Raw genomic sequence first — 16,665 nt, 5'->3', positions numbered from 1 at the left:
ATTTCAATTATAGGAGTATTTATAAAGGGAACAGCGTAGCAGACTGCACATCATAAAGTGGAGGGATCATACATACTGCAGATACTCTAGACTAGTAGTATTGCATTCGATGAGAATTTAGTAACTTTTGTGATCGAGAGACGAAACCACTTCAGATAAATTTTTAACTATACCATACAGTAATAGTAAAGTGAGTAAAGAGCATACAATTCTAGAGGACTTCAAACTTTATTCGATGAAAATTGGTTTTGAAATGGCCGAGACATCCAAAAACAAAGTAAAACGAAGCGATCCTATGGTGGCTCCCACCTTTTTTTTATTACTTATGTGACATCCTTCTTATTATATGATCGCTTTGTTCTGAATATATCTCAGCCATTTCAAAACCAATTTTCATCAAATAAACTTTCATCATCATCATCATCATCATCATCATCATCAGTATACGGAAGTAACTAGGTAGTCTTGTCGAGACTTCCGGTCGTTCCTTTTTGGTTGTACATGATCACATGATCCTACCTAATAAAACTTGGACATGTAAATTTACGTGCATGTGGGTGAATGGACTAGATTCTAGAATTTGTGGAAAGTGTAAATAAGTAATAACTTTGAATTTCTATTAGAATTTAATAATAATATGGCTGCCTAATAATATATGCTCTTCCATATTTCATAAGACGTTCAGCATTATCTAAAAAATCAAATTTTATCATTAAAAAAATGTCGGAAACTTGAAGCCCCATCTCAAGTGAAACTGCATCATTTTTATTTTGAGCCGACACAAATGCAATCACCGTGCATGCACCAGCTGATATAAACTAACGATTGGCAGCGTTAATAACGTTAGTATTCTGATTATTTATTCTGATCACATCACTACACTACCAACTGACTACAGTGATCCCTGTCTTTTGGCAAATCTAACGTTACAACTAAAGTAGTATCGACGCTATCGCTAATTTAATCATTTTCTAAAATCTTCTATTTACTAGTAACGTTACACTGTACTACTCCAGCAAGCATCATACGTACGTGGAGGCAGCAACTCGGATCGGGAGATCATCAGATGCGACTTTTCTCTCCTGTTTAAATAGACGCCGTATTGTTCATCGATCGGAAGGTAAATTTATGAGGCGAAAAGTGTTATCTGCGTATGCGGTATCCCATTCGCCGCATGCATGCGATTCCCACAGAACTGTGTGTATGTATTCTGTGGCGATTCACCTCACCTGCTGATTACAAGGAATTGCCGAGCATATGTATTTGTCATTTTTGTTATATTTTTCGCTAAATTAAACCAATTTTCAAAATTATGGACACAGACGATAATACAAATATTTCATAAATGTGTTTGGTAAATAAAACTGATTTTAAAAGGAGAGGAATATATATTGATAACCACATTATTTCTCCTTACAGCTCACTTTACAGGAACGAGGCATATTTATATCTGTACACTCGCGCTCCGATCCCGTGGCCGCACGCGCGCTCGTCTCCAACAGGCACTGGTCTCCAATATCCCGCAGTTCTTTTTATTCGGTAGTGATACCTGGGTTTGCTACCCACACCACCACCCGCCACTAGATCGACCGCCACTGTAACCGGCTGCAGCAGCAGGACGATAATAGTCGTAAACCGGGCAATCCGGGCAAGGGTCAATTGCTAATTGTGTGTGACCATGCTACAACAGTGCAAGAGAACGAGGATTCAGACGCCTCAGACCTGATTTCCTCTCGTTATAAAAAGACAATCATAAAGAATTAGACTCCTTCCTGAGGACAGGTTCAAGCCAATTAAAACTTCAAAGGTGAGACATACTTCTCTTCTTCAGACTTCATTTTCCCTTCACCAGTGCAGTAAATTACTAGAAAAAAGGTCTATATCTACTGATCTAGTGTATTATCAATGTCAATCAGTGACCACAATTAACAAATGAATGGCCATCCGGCATCCGCATGGGGCCGCACCCACCATCATCTGGGGACCGTTTCATGAAACTTTTTGTCAGTGATTTACACTGACAACTGTTAAAAGCTACTGAAATCCTTACGTCTCATTGGCTGATAGCAAATTTGTCGGTGAAAACCTCCGACGAACTCGTTGATGAAACGCCCCCCAGATCATCATGGCAACTAGTCGAGAGATCTCTAGATTGTCTTGAAATTGTACTTTGTAGAATTGATGACTGATGTAAACTTGTAGTTGTAATTCACCTGGGAGAATAATGTTGGTTTTACATGTTCCTTTGTGTTAATTTTATTCAGATTATTAATACTGAATAATAACCTAAATTTTACTACGTTTAATCAGTGATATAAAATCAGTCCAGACTTAGCTAGATTTCGATCTCTACTCTTTTAAATAATAGACATTTGCTAGAGGTCACTGCCCATCCAACAATGCAACATATTTTGTCAGTTCATCATGCACTTCAGTTGATGTCACATGCCCTGTGTTCAGACGATTCCCCGCTTCGAGGGGAATCTCCTGTTTGCCAGGACATCCCCCGGCAATCCCATGGTGTGGACGCTGGGTGGGACATTCCCCTGTCCCCCAGAAAGCTTGTCGAGCCCGGCAACAAATTCTGGTGGGGGACAGAGCGCGCAGCTCATGCAGCTGTTTTCCTCGTAAGTGCGCGTGCTCAAAATGCCATTTTGTACGCGCATACGGTGACCTATAACCACTAGCCATGATTTGTCCCCCGTTCAGCGGGGGATATCAAGACACGTGTGGACGGTCGATCGTAAAAAAGATACAATCTCTCCCTCTCTCCCCGCGAAGAGGGGGATCGTCTGAACGCCGGGTTGATGTGGGCATGTGGGTGACAATTTATATCATATGATGTGGGCTAAATTTACATGTGTCAATAGATATTTAGACCAGTAGACCTACATGTTTTTTTTTTCTTTTCTTTTTTTTGGCCTTTTTTTTTTTCTTCTTTCTTTCTTTCCTTCTGGTGGGTATGCCCATTGGGCATAGAGGGCCCATAGAGGGCGAGGGAGCCATGCCAGATACACACAGCACAGGCACGAACCAAAATAAATGCTACCCACAGAATTGCAAAAAGGATTTATAAGCAATGCTCTCTGGCTTAAAGTCTGGGTGAGATTCTAATCTGTGCCCAGTAAGTCAAAGTCTTGAAGATTAGAGGGCAGTTCAAGAGATCTAATCCTTACCCCGCCTGGAAAGGTCTTGTCATGTCATGCACAAATTGTGTACAACTCTGCAAATTACAAACTTCATAAAATCTAATGATTGTTTCCTATCAAGTGCTGCATATGTTGAATTAGAATGCACTGAGCCAAACCCAAAGCAAATTGATTTACATTTAGTGAATTTGACTTTGTCATTTGTTAAGGTGGTTTCAACCTCATCTTTTGCTTTTTCTCCATTCTCAAGTCATGGTGCATAAGAACTCAGAGGTAGCCATCATTGCCACCTTAAATGAATACTGGTAATGAATCTTTGTAAATATTAAGTTAATTTTTATTAGGTGCCCTGTACCCATATTATATGCTAAGAATATCAGGGATCACAAATAATTAAATAATTTCAAATTCTCTTGATCTTGAATTGGGGGGGGGGGGGGGGGTCCATGCTCCCTAAACTCCCTTTAGGGGGAGTCCATGCTCCCTAAACTCCCTTTAGCTCACCTGAGCCAAAGGCTCAAGTGAGCTATTGCGATCGCCCTTCGTCCGGCGTCCGTCGTGCGTAGTCCGGCGTCCGGCGTCCGGCGTCCGTTGTCCGTCGTGCGTAAACTTTTTACATTTTTATCTTCTTCTTGAAAACCCCAAGACCGATTTTCATCAAACTTGGTAGGTAGCATCCCTAGGGGGTTAGGAACTCAGTTTGTTAAAATGGGCACCATGCCCCACCCAGGGGGCCCCCAGGGGGCCCCAAACCCCCCAAAATTAAGGAATCTGTAAAAATCTTCTTCTCTAGAACCAGAAGTGATAGAGCTAAGTAAATACTATGAGTTAGTACATTGATGACTGTAGTTTCAAGTTTGTTCATGGCAGAATCAGGGGTGCCCCCCTTGGGACCCAGGGGAGGGGGGTGGGGAGGGGTCCTAATAGGGCCTAAATTATACATTTTCATCTTCTTCTTGAGAACCCCATGACCAATTTTCACCAAACTTGGCAGGTAGCATCCCTAGGGGGTTAGGATCTCAATTTGTTAAAATGGGCACCATGCCCCACCCAGGGGCCCCAGGGGGGCCCAAATCCCCCAAAATTAAGGAATCTGTAAAAATCTTCTTCTCTAGAACCAGAAGTGATAGAGCTAAGTTGATACTATGAGTTAGTACAATGATGACTGTAGTTTCAAGTTTGTTCATGGCAGAATCAGGAGTGCCCCCCCCCCCTTGGGACCCAGGGGAGGGGGTGGGGAGGGGTCCTAATGGGGCCTAAATTATACATTTTCATCTTCTTCTTGAGAACCCCATGACCAATTTTCACCAAACTTGGCAGGTAGCATCCCTAGAGGGTTAGGATCTCAATTTGTTAAAATGGGCACCATGCCCCACCCAGGGACCCGGGGGGGGGGGGGGGGGGCCAAACCCCCCAAAATGAAGGAATCTTTAAAAATCTTCTCTAGAATCAGAAGTTATAGAGCTAAGATAATACTATGAGTACATTAATGACTGTAGTTTCAAGTTTGTTCATAGCAAATCCAGGGATTGCCCCTCTTGGGGGCAGGGGGGGGGGGGGGTTGGGAAGGTCCAAATGGGGGCCTGAATTGTACATTTTCATCTTCTTCCTGAAAACCTCATGATGGATTTTCGTCAAACTTGGCAGGTAGCATCCCTAGGGGGTCAGGATCTCAATTTATGAAAATGGGCACCATGCCCCACCCAGAGGGCCCCAGGGGGCCCCCAATCCCCCCAAATTAAGGAATCTTAAAAAATTTGGGCCCTTATTGTACATTTTCATCTTCTACTTGAGAATGCCTGGTCAAATTTTAGTAGAGCTGTGAATAATTTAGATTAGTGACTGCGTGAAAGGTGAACTTGCGATACTCAGGTGAGCGCTAGACCCGCGGGTCTCTTGTTAGAAATTGTGAAGAATCCTTATTTATTCATTTATCTATTTTTTTTTTTTTTTTTGCCTGTCAGCCAATGAAACCCAGAAGTGGCATGTCAAGGAATGAAAAAAAATTGCATGGGGGAGCCTTTTTTTTCCCAGCTTGTCAGCTGATTAAACCCGGAAGTGGTACCAGAAAAATTTTTTTTTTTGCACCTCCAATGTGTAAAATAAGGGAACTTAAAGGGACTGTATAGAACTGGTTGAGGTGGCGTGGGGATTCATGTTTTGAACATTCCTAAGTGAGATAATGAAAAGCCTCTTATGAAATATGAAAGAGCATGTAATTTCAAGAAGGATTCAACGTTTATTTGATGAAAATTGGTTTTCAAATGGCTGAGATATCCAAAAAAGTGCTAATAATAAAAGGTGACATGCCACAACTTTATTAGGATCTCTTTGTTTCACCTTGTTTTTGGATATCTCAGACATTTCAAAACCGATTTTCATCGAATAAACTTTTGATACCCCTTAGAAACTGCATGCTCTTTGACATCTCATAGAGTGGTTTCTGAATACTGTGTATCTTACAAAATGTTAAAAGCTAAATCCTCACCTTGACCAGAACTGTACACACCCTTTAACATAAATTTGAACTAAAAAGGTCCACTTTTTTCTAATTATGAACCCTCCCCCATGAAAATGCTAGTTATGGGCCTGCATACATATGGTAGAAAAGTAAGAACAAGTAAATGGACAGTTTATAGTGACACTATAAGATGCTACCTGGCCAGTCTGCTCCTTAAAGCAAAACACTGTGAGGCCTTTCTTTTCATTTCTTTGTCCTTTTGTGCATAAATTTAGTTTTCATGTAAAGCCATGAGGATTCTAGTAACAGGTGCATCTGGTCTTCTGGGGCGTGCCCTCATGAAGGAGCTGCAGGCATGTCCGACCACCGAGCCTCTTGGACTGGCCTTCTCTCGCGCCAAGGGTGGCCTGCGGAAAGTGGACATTAGAAGCGAAGAGGAGGTTCGAGCAATCATGCAGGAATTCAAGGTAACAGGACCGTCATAAAACAGTGATGATAGGAATACATTTTGAGCTAAATTGTGTCAACTGCATGTAAATGTACACAGGGTATGTGGAAAATTGTTAGAGACAATATTAAAATAAAAGATCATACAGTCATCCATCGCAAATACAAGTAAATGCACTACAGTATTCAGTATAAATCAAGCTGTAGCTGTAAATTGCACTCTACATGAATACAAGTGTACATCAGGAGCTTCCCTTTGGAGTAATGGTATCTACAGATGTATCATTTCCTAGCCTTTTCAGGAAACTGAGTAGATCAGTGTTTTGATATCAAGAAATGTTTCTTAGTGTGTCCCCCTCTCTTACACAGACACAGACACACACACACACACACACACTCACACACACACACACACACACACACACTAACACACACACTATGAATCTATGTTTTCTGCCTACAAGAATACAGTTAAAATCAGAAGAAAAATACATTCAACCCATTTAAAGCTGAGGATTTTCAGTGGGTTCCGCCCCCACACTAGCAGTATGACCAAGCTCATTTCATTAACTAATCAAGTATCACATATGGAACTGACTAGTGGACTCTGGTGAGAATTTTTATGAGCAAGAGCTAGTGAAGGTCATCATCAGGCTTGTTTGTTTTGAGATAAGGTGCTATCAGATCTGGCGGTCAAATTCCATATTCTGTAACATATAAAACTTTTTTCCATTCCTTTTGATCTCGGAGAATGAAAGAAAAAAAAAAAAAAAAACACCGTGACCTCAAGATTTTGATTATACTCCAAATGCCAAGTGGTGTTTGTGAGTTTCAGTTTAAAAAAAAAATAAATAAATATTAACCAATTTAATACATAATGCTGCATTCCTCACCTGCTGATAATCCTGATGTACTCATTCATTGCTGTAGGCTCACCCTGATCTTTTGATATTTTCTGCTTAAGATAATTTCTGCTTCATTAAAAACAAAAAATGATGAAACAGACCAGCAACAAAGGTCCCCAAAGAGGACAAGTACTGCATGGTGTGTGCAGTCGTAAGTTATTGTTGCAGCCTTCAGTATAGAATGTGCAATGAATTTTTTGAATTGTGTACAAATGGGTCAGCTCAAATTCAGACTGATCATTAGGCAGGGTTACACACTAACTCATTTTTTCTACTGCTCCGACATGTCTGTCGGACCAGTGGGTACCCAGTTTTTCCCATTTTTTGACTGGTTTATTCCCCCAAAAGTTACTGGTCCGCCCGTGATTTTTACTGGTCCTGGACCGTTGGACTAGTGTCAGTGTGCAGCGTTGCATTAGGGCTGTACTGACCGATGATTGCTCTGCACAGCCTACTTCCAGGGTTTTTGACCTAAAGTTATCTCTAGTAGAGGTACTGTAGGTTACAGGCCTACGAATGTTATCACATGGCGAAGAAACTTTAGTGATGTTGACAACTGCAACAACTCTACTTCAAGGACATGGGGGTACACCCCAAAGTTGCAAGGTCACAAATACATTTTCATGTGCAACTATCAGATGGCACTCAAAAATCCTTTCTCATGATTTACTGATACCCAGATGGTCAAATTGAGTCATTCTTCGTTGTGACACCTACAAAATATACTTCAGCATCTACTACCAATGATGGAAATTTTACTGCATGGAAAAAAAGAAAAGTTAGTATTTTCATGTACCCGGTAAACTCATTTATTTTCTCAGAGAAATAAAGTTCAGTGATCTGTACAGATGCTTACAGATTTTAGAAGTATGGCTGTTCTGCTGCAGCTTTTTATTTGTTATCATATGTTGGCACACCTTGTAGCAAGAGACTGGAAAATGGAACTTGTTATCACTGTGAAATCATCATACAGCCCCCAGTGGTGAGTGATTGTTATCCCAAGAATCCATTGGGTCACCTTTCTCAATATCACTTCTTCTAACTCTCTCATGCAAACATGCCTTGTAAATGATGACATAGACACTGATCCCACATATAGAAATTCCTGTCCTCCCAGTCTGTCCATAAATTATGTTACTCGACTTCAGACTTCATAGTCGTCATGACAACTGTCCAAGCTGTTGTAAAAACGGCCAAAGGGTTTTGGAATGCCATCATATTCCCATAAACCATCTTCCAGAAGGGAAAAAAAATATTATATTAATGTTGAATTGTTCTTTTTTACTCTTTCTTTTCTATTTTTTAGCCAAATGCTGTCATCCATGCTGCTGTAGAGCGCAGACCAGATGTTGTCGAAGTGAATGAAGAGAGAGCTAAGAAAGTGAATTGTGATGCCACTGAAGTCATTGGAAAATTAAGTGGTATGTTCGAGGGTGCATTCTATTTTTTTTTTTTATTATTATTATGACTGCATTTGATGTTCACACAGCAGTCAATGCAAACAGATTGTGAATGTATATCGCTGATTGTTGCTGTCATCATAAGAATTTCAAGGATTTTATTGGCATATTATGTTTTTCTCTCTGCGTTTTAGACTTGGCAGCAGTCATAGTTTTAAGTCAGCAAAACCTCTCAGGTGTAGCTATGAACCTCAGTCCACAAGAAGACCGTGGTGACACAATGGGGATTAGATAATCTGTAATCATCCTAAATTAGTCTCCAGACATCTGAGCCAATCCACAAAGAAATAAAGCACTCCAGTATGTATGCCAACCAGCGGCCAGTGCGTAGTAAGCATTACCCATATTTTTGTGGAGTTATTAGACAGTGTGGAGAAGGTAGATTATTTTAGACATGCCATGGAAAAGCACTTTAATAGAGTGAGTCACTTGGTATGTCCAACTTGATATTTGTCGTAGGTGTTGCATCCACATTTCTCAGAAAAATTGGCCTTTAGATATGCATTTCCTCCTTTGGAGCTGTAAATCATTTTTGCAAAAAGAATGTGATGTTTCATTGCAATTTCAAAAGCATCCATGCTCAGGAATATATAGCCTTATTCAGTGGCTTGATGCTGAAACTGAGCTTGTATAGATCATGTACATGTCATGTACCAGTATTTGATAGAGTTTTACCATATGTTGGAAAAATGCTCTTTGCTTTTAACTGATTGCATGTTTTGAAGCTCTTGTTTTGTTGGTTTTTTTTTTTCTTTTACCAGCTGAATTTGGTGCCTATGTCATTTTCATCAGCACGGATTATGTATTTGATGGCACCTCACCGCCTTACAAACCGTCTGATGCCACCAACCCACTCAACAAATATGGCTGCCAGAAGCTGGAAGGGGAAAAGATTATCCGTGCCACAAACCAAAGTATGTTGCTTTTCCACGGAACAGTGAAATGTACAGTACATTTTTGTAATCACTGAAGTCATTTCATATTGTGATTCTTATTTGTGCTTGCCAGTTTGAATTTGAGCCCCCACCCCCCCCCCCCAAAAAAAAAAAGTACAGAAAATCCATTGATATATAGGAAAGAAGCCAAATTTCTTAGTAGAGGAAGAAGTATGTGCTTAGCGGATATTTTCCTCGAATATAATTTCATGACAAGGAAATGCTCCCTTTATCTTTTGGATTAAAGCAACAAAGCCTACATGAACCAAAGTTTCAATTGAAGGTTAGCTCAAGCACCTTTATTTACACTTTTGAAACTGTCTGTGGATGTGTACTTTTATCTCCTGTGCACTTTTGTTTTTGTGTCAGTGTATTTCTTCAGCTGTCACCTGACTTGAGAATAATTAGGAAGGATATTTTCTTTTGCAAAATGACCACTCTACGTGTATTTTTTTTTTTCTGCTGTATATACTACACAGCACAATTTTGATTGTCCATCCAGTCCTTTTTCCTGCAAGTGTTAGGTGTTGATTTCCTGATTAAAAAAAAAAATAAAAAATAGATAAATAAAGAATGTATGAGATTGAATGTTCACTATTCAAAGTGAAGATTTTCTGGAATATTGTTCAATATTTTCAATGTGATTAGATAGCGCCATTCTTCGAGTGCCCATCCTTTATGGACCACTGGAGACAATCGAGGAGAGTGCCGTCACGATACTGGTCAAGACGATTAGAAATAAAGACAAGAATGACCTGATTGATGACATCTGTACTCGCTGCCCCACCCATGTCCAGGACATCGCTGTGGTCTGCAGACAGATGTGTGAGCACTGGGAAAAGGTGAGTACTGATGATGACGTCCTTCGTCTTATGCCATACTTCTTCTTGGGAAGAAAAGTGATTAAATCAACTTTTTGTCCCTGCCGAACGAGTTCGAGCAGGGGACTATGAAACGGGCTCCGTACGTGTGTGTGTCCGTCCGTCTGTCCGTCCGTCCGTCTGTGCGTCCATGTGTGATCAAAATGTTCAATTTTATGAGCCAATTTTGATTCTGTTTGCTTTATATGATAGCACTACATGGGAGCTTTGAAACTTCTACACAGAATTTCAGTTGTGACCTTTGACCTTGACCTTTGACCTATATTGTACATTTTGCTTCAAAATGCTACTCCTTCGCCATTTCTAACCCGATTTCGATTCCGTTTGCTTTATGTGATGGCACTAGGTGAGGGCTTCAAAACTTCTACACAGAATTTTGACCTTTGACTTCTTTGACCTTTGACCTTGATTTTTGACCTATATTGTACATTGGCTACAAAATGCTACTCCTGCGCCATTTCTAACCCAATTTCGATTCCGTTTGCTTTATGTGATGGCACTAGGTGAGGGCTTCAAAACTACTACACAGAATTTTGACCTTTGACTTCTTTGACCTTTGACCTTGATTTTTGACCTATATTGTACATTTTGCTACAAAATGCTACTCCTTCGCCATTTCTAACCCGATTTCGATTCCGTTTGCTTTATGTGATGGCACTAGTTGAGGGCTTCAAAACTTCTACACAGAATTTTGACCTTTGACTTCTTTGACCTTTGACCTTGATTTTTGACCTGCATTGTACATTTTGCTACAAAATGCTACTCCTTCGCCATTTCTAACCCAATTTCACTTCCGTTTGCTTTATGTGATGGCACAAGGTGAGGGCTTCAAAACTTCTACACAGAATTTTGACCCTTGACTTCTTTGACCTTTGACCTTGATTTTTGACCTATATTGTACATTGGCTACAAAATGCTACTCCTTCGCCATTTCTAACCCGATTTTGATTCCGTTTGCTTTTTGTGATGGCACTAGGTGAGGGCTTCAAAACTTCTACACAGAATTTTGGACTTTGACTTCTTTGACCTTTGACCTTGATTTTTTTACCGATATTGTACATTTTGCTACTAAATGCTACTTCCGGCGGGGACATATTTTACGCACCGCGTAATTTCTACTTTTCCTTGTTACCTATGGTCAAGAAAAATTCAGACAGTGTTTAGAATTCGGTTGATTTTTTGTTGTTGTCTTGCCCAAGTAGCAGAAGAAAGACATCTAAAGGTGTCAATTTTCTGTCGTTGTCGTAGTTGGCAGCGTCATCATCGGCATTGTCAACGGTTTGTTATACTCTCTTTAAATTTCCACAGCTATGAGCTTTGACCACCAAACTGACACCACAGGTACATAACCTAAAAGTACAGGTCAAGTTCTAATATATGGGTGTAGTCTGACAAGGTCAAAGGTCAAAATGTTGATGAAATTTCCCTGATGAGCACTGTCGTTGTAGTTGGCAACATCATCATCGGCATTGTCAACAGTTTGTTATACTCTCTTTAAATTTCCACAGCTATGAGCTTTGACCACCAAACTGACACCACAGGTACATAACCTAAAAGTACAGGTCAAGTTCGAATATATGGGTGTAGTCCGACAAGGTCAAAGGTAAAAATGTTAATGAAATTTCCCTGATGAGCACTGTACTCACAGCATTTTGGTGTACTCAAAATAACTTTCCATAGATTTGAGCTATGACCACCAAACTCACACCACAGGTATATAACCTAGAAATACCAGTCAAGTTCTGTATGGTGAAGTCCAAGAAGTTCAAAGGTCAAAAGGTCACTGAAGTTGCATTGAAAGAACACTATAATCACAATTGCGGTATGCAGAAATGTTAGACATAGCATGGCATATGCTTTGCTAATCAACCAAATGCCAGCAGCAAATTGGAACATGCCAACATATTTAGTATGTTGTTTGAACATCATGTAGTGCCGACCTGTTTGACGAATACATGTTGTCAATAGTGTCTTTTTCGTAATCATCTTCCCCACAGGATCCTGCATCAGTCACCCAGATCTTCCACTGGTGTGGCGGGGAGCTCATGACCAAGTACGCCATGGCGACCACCATTGCCGACCTCTTCCAGCTACCCCACGAGCACCTCCGGCCGAACCCGGTCCAGCCAACTGGTGGGACCCTCAGACCGAAGGACTGCACGATGGACCGCTCAAAGCTGGAAGAACTGGGTATTGGTCAGACCACCACCTTCAGGGAAGGGATGAAAGAAGCCCTGGCTCCGTTCATGACGACAGAATCCTGATATTGTGATCAGGCCTAAATCTATGATTTCTATGGTTGCTTTGTCAACAGAAATTGTACACGCCGAGGTCCTATGGGTGATCTTGTGTATGTTGTCCACGATTAAATACACATATTCATCCTTCCTTTGGTTGTTCCTTTCACTCCACACGTACACACAGTCACAGACAGTAGGGGGGTATTCGCCGTACTAAACAGCTACACGCCTACAGGCACTTTACACACTCCCATATACTGACATCGATGTTTCTTCCGTGCTATGTACCGGCATCCTAAACCTCCAATAGTTGTACTGCGTACCAACACACTGATCGTGCACCACACGTAATCACATGCGACACACACGCAGTGATAGTAATCACAAGTTTGCATCTCATCTGGCGGTCAAATAAACAGCTCCCTTCCTTTTATTTGATCCGAACCAAGTGGCAAATATCACACGATATGAGTAATAAAAGCAATGTGAGCAATGAGAGGTTAAAGGAAACTTGTAGGTTTCCACCCCTACCTCTGGTTCTCTACCTTCTGCTCCTTATGACTCTTTTCCTACCTATTTCTAACAACAGGTCTTCACTTCACTTCTGAAGCTCTTTTCTTACCCTGGAACCTCACCTCTCCTGTCTCTCCCTAACAACCAACATGTGTCTTTTCCTATATTCAACACTAGATGGCGCAAATGAAACAAATGAATGAAACGGCTCCTACAGAAATCTTGATATATTTCATTATATCGTATCATGTGTATGCGCAACAGAGTAGATCAACCAAGGAGGTACTAGGCGAGGGCAGTGGGGATCGATGTCGGTATGATACAATCAAACCTGTCTATTGCAGCTCCCTAAGGGATACAAAAAGAGTGGCCTTTACAGACACGTGGCCACTTTAGACAGGTTCTCACACATTTTATGCGTATCACATACATATACATGTATTGTTGTTGCTATACATTTTTAAGTACTTACTATGGCACATGTACAGTCAAACCTGTCTATAGCGGCCACCCAAGGGAAACGGAAAAGGTGGCCGTTATAGACAGGTGGCCGCTATAGACAGGTAATCCAACTTTGTGTGCATTGCTTACATGTACATGTATCATCGTTGTATCCTTACATGTACATGTATGTGTGCACGTATGCACACACCGTGTGTTTCACGTCGGTGTATATGAAATTGTTGCGCACTAGTATGTGTATTGTCGTGAAGAAAGCTTAACACTAATGCATTATTATGACTGAATAAGGGATGGATGCAGCGGTGGCGATCACTGAACGTTGCCCGCACGGCTACAAAGCAGAAAAACACGCTAAATTATCGGCTCAGCTACGGCTCCGTTGGGTTTTTGGCCGCTATAGACAGGTTAAAATCTACCGCGGGAAACAAAATTTGTGGCCGCTGGCCGCGTTAGACAGGTGGCCGCTATACACAGGGTCTTTAACAGGGATTTTCTCTCGGGGGGATTTTTCAGTGGCCGCTATAGACGTGGTCGCTACAGACAGGTGGCCGCTAAGGCAGGTTTGACTGTATATGTATATCTATTAAGTATCAATGTGTATGTGTACGAATGAGCTGATATCTGTTTGTACATTGAACAGTGGCACTATTGATTTTATTATTGCACACAAGCGTGCACACAGCAAGCTAGCTTTTTACCTGTGCATTACTGTGTGCCTGAATGCTGGATGAATAAGCGATGGGGGTCATCAACTGTTTGCCGGGCGTAAATTATTAGCTCAGCTGCAACTCTATATGTGTCTGTGGCTTTTCAATAGAGTTGAAAATCTACTGCAACATGCAAAATTGGTGGCCACCGGCTACCTTAGATGGATGGTCACTGTGCACAGGGTCTTGAACATGGCTTTTTTTTCTCCCTCAGGGATTTTATAGTGGCTGCAAACAGCAGAATGGCTGCTATGGACAGGTGGGCCTTAAGGCAGGTTTGACTGTGTCGTGTTTTGTTGGAGAAAGACAGAATTTTCTGATAGGAACCCATACTTGCCAACTGTCCGTATTTGATGTGGGCATTCCCTATTTTTGGCAATGGAAAGTGCTATCTTTTTACTTTTTAATTAGATTTTGTTCATTTTTTTTTCAAATTTTGTATGTAGTTAAGTATGGGAAATGCAAGAATGTCCCTGCTTCTCAAGATAGTACTCTAAATTGTCCCTACTTCTCAAGATAGTGCTCTAAATTGTCCCTACTTCTCAAGATAGAACTCTAAATTGTCCCTATTTCTTAGTTTTTAAGGTTAGCAAGTATGGGAACCTAGTAACATGTATGAATATCACACACCTTCCCATTTTCTCATCATGTCTTCTGTGGAGAACTCGCTCCTTCATGTGCCACTGCTATTGCCACTTTTTTCCTCATTGGGTCACGAACCCACATCTAGCACATATTGCTTGGCAACCCTTCCTCTCTTCTCCGTCACATTTTGATCATATGACCACCAATTCTGAAAAGAGACATTGAAGCACACTTCAAGTTTCTGTATAGTCTCTTGTCAAGCTGGTACAGCCGATACATGCTTCACTGATCTATCACAAAAATGATAATGTGAATATATTTTTGAAATATTACTTTATGTTTTAAAATACTTCTGTCCACAAAATCATAAACAAGTGAAACTGACATTGGCTCAACAACAATAAAATGATAATGATAAGAGTAATCAATAATTGTGCAAAAGCTTATATTCATATGCCATTGAAGGTTCATTTAATGCAATGCCAGCCCACATCTACGGAAATTTAATCAATGCTTAGTGTATGTGAAATCACAATATCATGAAGTGTTTGGAACAAAATTGAGCAGTCACAAACATAAAACTGCATTTAACTTGGTTGAAGGGAAAAAATGTAGACCCCATGAACATTGCTTATTACAGAGACAAAAAAGCAAGACATAAGCATAATCTTTTTCATTCTAGCAACATATATCTCTGATGTATGCAATGCTTATTTTCATATTCTGAGGCAAGTATACATTGTAACTATGTTTCAATTAAAATCGACGATAATTTGATAACATGAATGAATATAAAGAAAGCCTTTCAGTATTTGATAGCCAGTTGGTTGCCATCGCCATCAGTGAAATTAATATAGTACTTATTTGCTTATGACGATATGCTAAGGTGTGAAAGAAACTAAGGAAAGTATAGAAATTGAGAGAAACTAATTGATATGAATATATAGTACTTTAATATTTGCTTATGACAAGATACTAAGAGGTGAAAGAAACTAAGAAAAGTATAGAAAGTGAGGGAAACTAGCGAATACAGTCAACCTCGCCGAAGTTGAATTTATTCAGACTGAAGAAATAGCTTTGCCTTAGAGAAAAGTCAGTTTATGAGGGATTAAAATCAGTAGAATATGAAGAGAAGAGGACCTGAAAAGGCCTTCGACTTAGGCGATTATTCGACTCGTGTGACATTGACTTAATTAAGCAAGGTTGACTGTACATGACACAGAGTAATGCTTTTCAGTGAGTCTACGGTCATCATAATCAGAATTTGACTGTGTACATCGTGACTGCCTTTTATACTGCCATTTAATTGTGAATGTGAAGTCACCTTACAGTAATTAAAGGACAAGTTCACCTTTATAAACATAAGGATTGAGAGAATGTAGCAATATTATTAGAACACATCATTGAAAGTTTGAGGAAAATCGGACAATCCGTTCAAAAGTTATGAATTTTTGAAGTTTTTGTGCAGCAACCGCTGGATAAGAAGACTACTGCAGTGTGTGAATAACTTAGATGTCCCATGCGTACAACAATATAAGGAAAATATAAAGAGAATTTCACAAAATTTCATCTTCTGAAAAAAGTACACATTCCCCCGACTCGTTACCGACAACTGTTATGGGTAATATTATTCCCTCTGCCTTTAGAAAGAGGCAAGTCAAGTGCTCTTTTATTATGCAAAAAAAGTGAAAATATGTTGAATTTTCTTGACATTTTCTGTATACTGTTGTATGCATATGACTCACAAGCTGTAGTAGTCTCCTCATCCAGCGGTTCCAACACAAACATTTTTAAAAATTCATAACTTTTGCATTGATTGTCCAATTTTCCTCAAACTTTCACTGATGTGTTCTACTAATATTGTTGCATTCTCTCAATCCTTATGTTTATGAAGGTGAACTTGTCCTTTAATAATTGCAT

General features: G+C 40.2%; 1 protein-coding gene across 1 annotated transcript; it reads left to right on the top strand.

The window, feature by feature from the left end:
• The first annotated feature begins 5,889 nt into the window (after window positions 1-5,889).
• On the top strand, window positions 5,890-13,290 carry LOC140234722 (methionine adenosyltransferase 2 subunit beta-like). Its single transcript, XM_072314759.1, has 5 exons — window positions 5,890-6,077; window positions 8,269-8,383; window positions 9,184-9,336; window positions 10,006-10,199; window positions 12,236-13,290. Exons 1-5 carry the CDS (start codon window positions 5,901-5,903, stop codon window positions 12,500-12,502), a joined length of 906 nt encoding a protein of 301 aa, XP_072170860.1. The 5' UTR covers window positions 5,890-5,900; the 3' UTR covers window positions 12,503-13,290.
• Window positions 13,291-16,665: the final 3,375 nt, after the last annotated feature.

Source organism: Diadema setosum, chromosome 11 (genome assembly GCF_964275005.1).
Source record: "Diadema setosum chromosome 11, eeDiaSeto1, whole genome shotgun sequence".
Lineage (NCBI taxonomy): Eukaryota > Metazoa > Echinodermata > Echinoidea > Diadematoida > Diadematidae > Diadema > Diadema setosum.
This window is presented reverse-complemented; position numbering and strand designations above follow the sequence as displayed.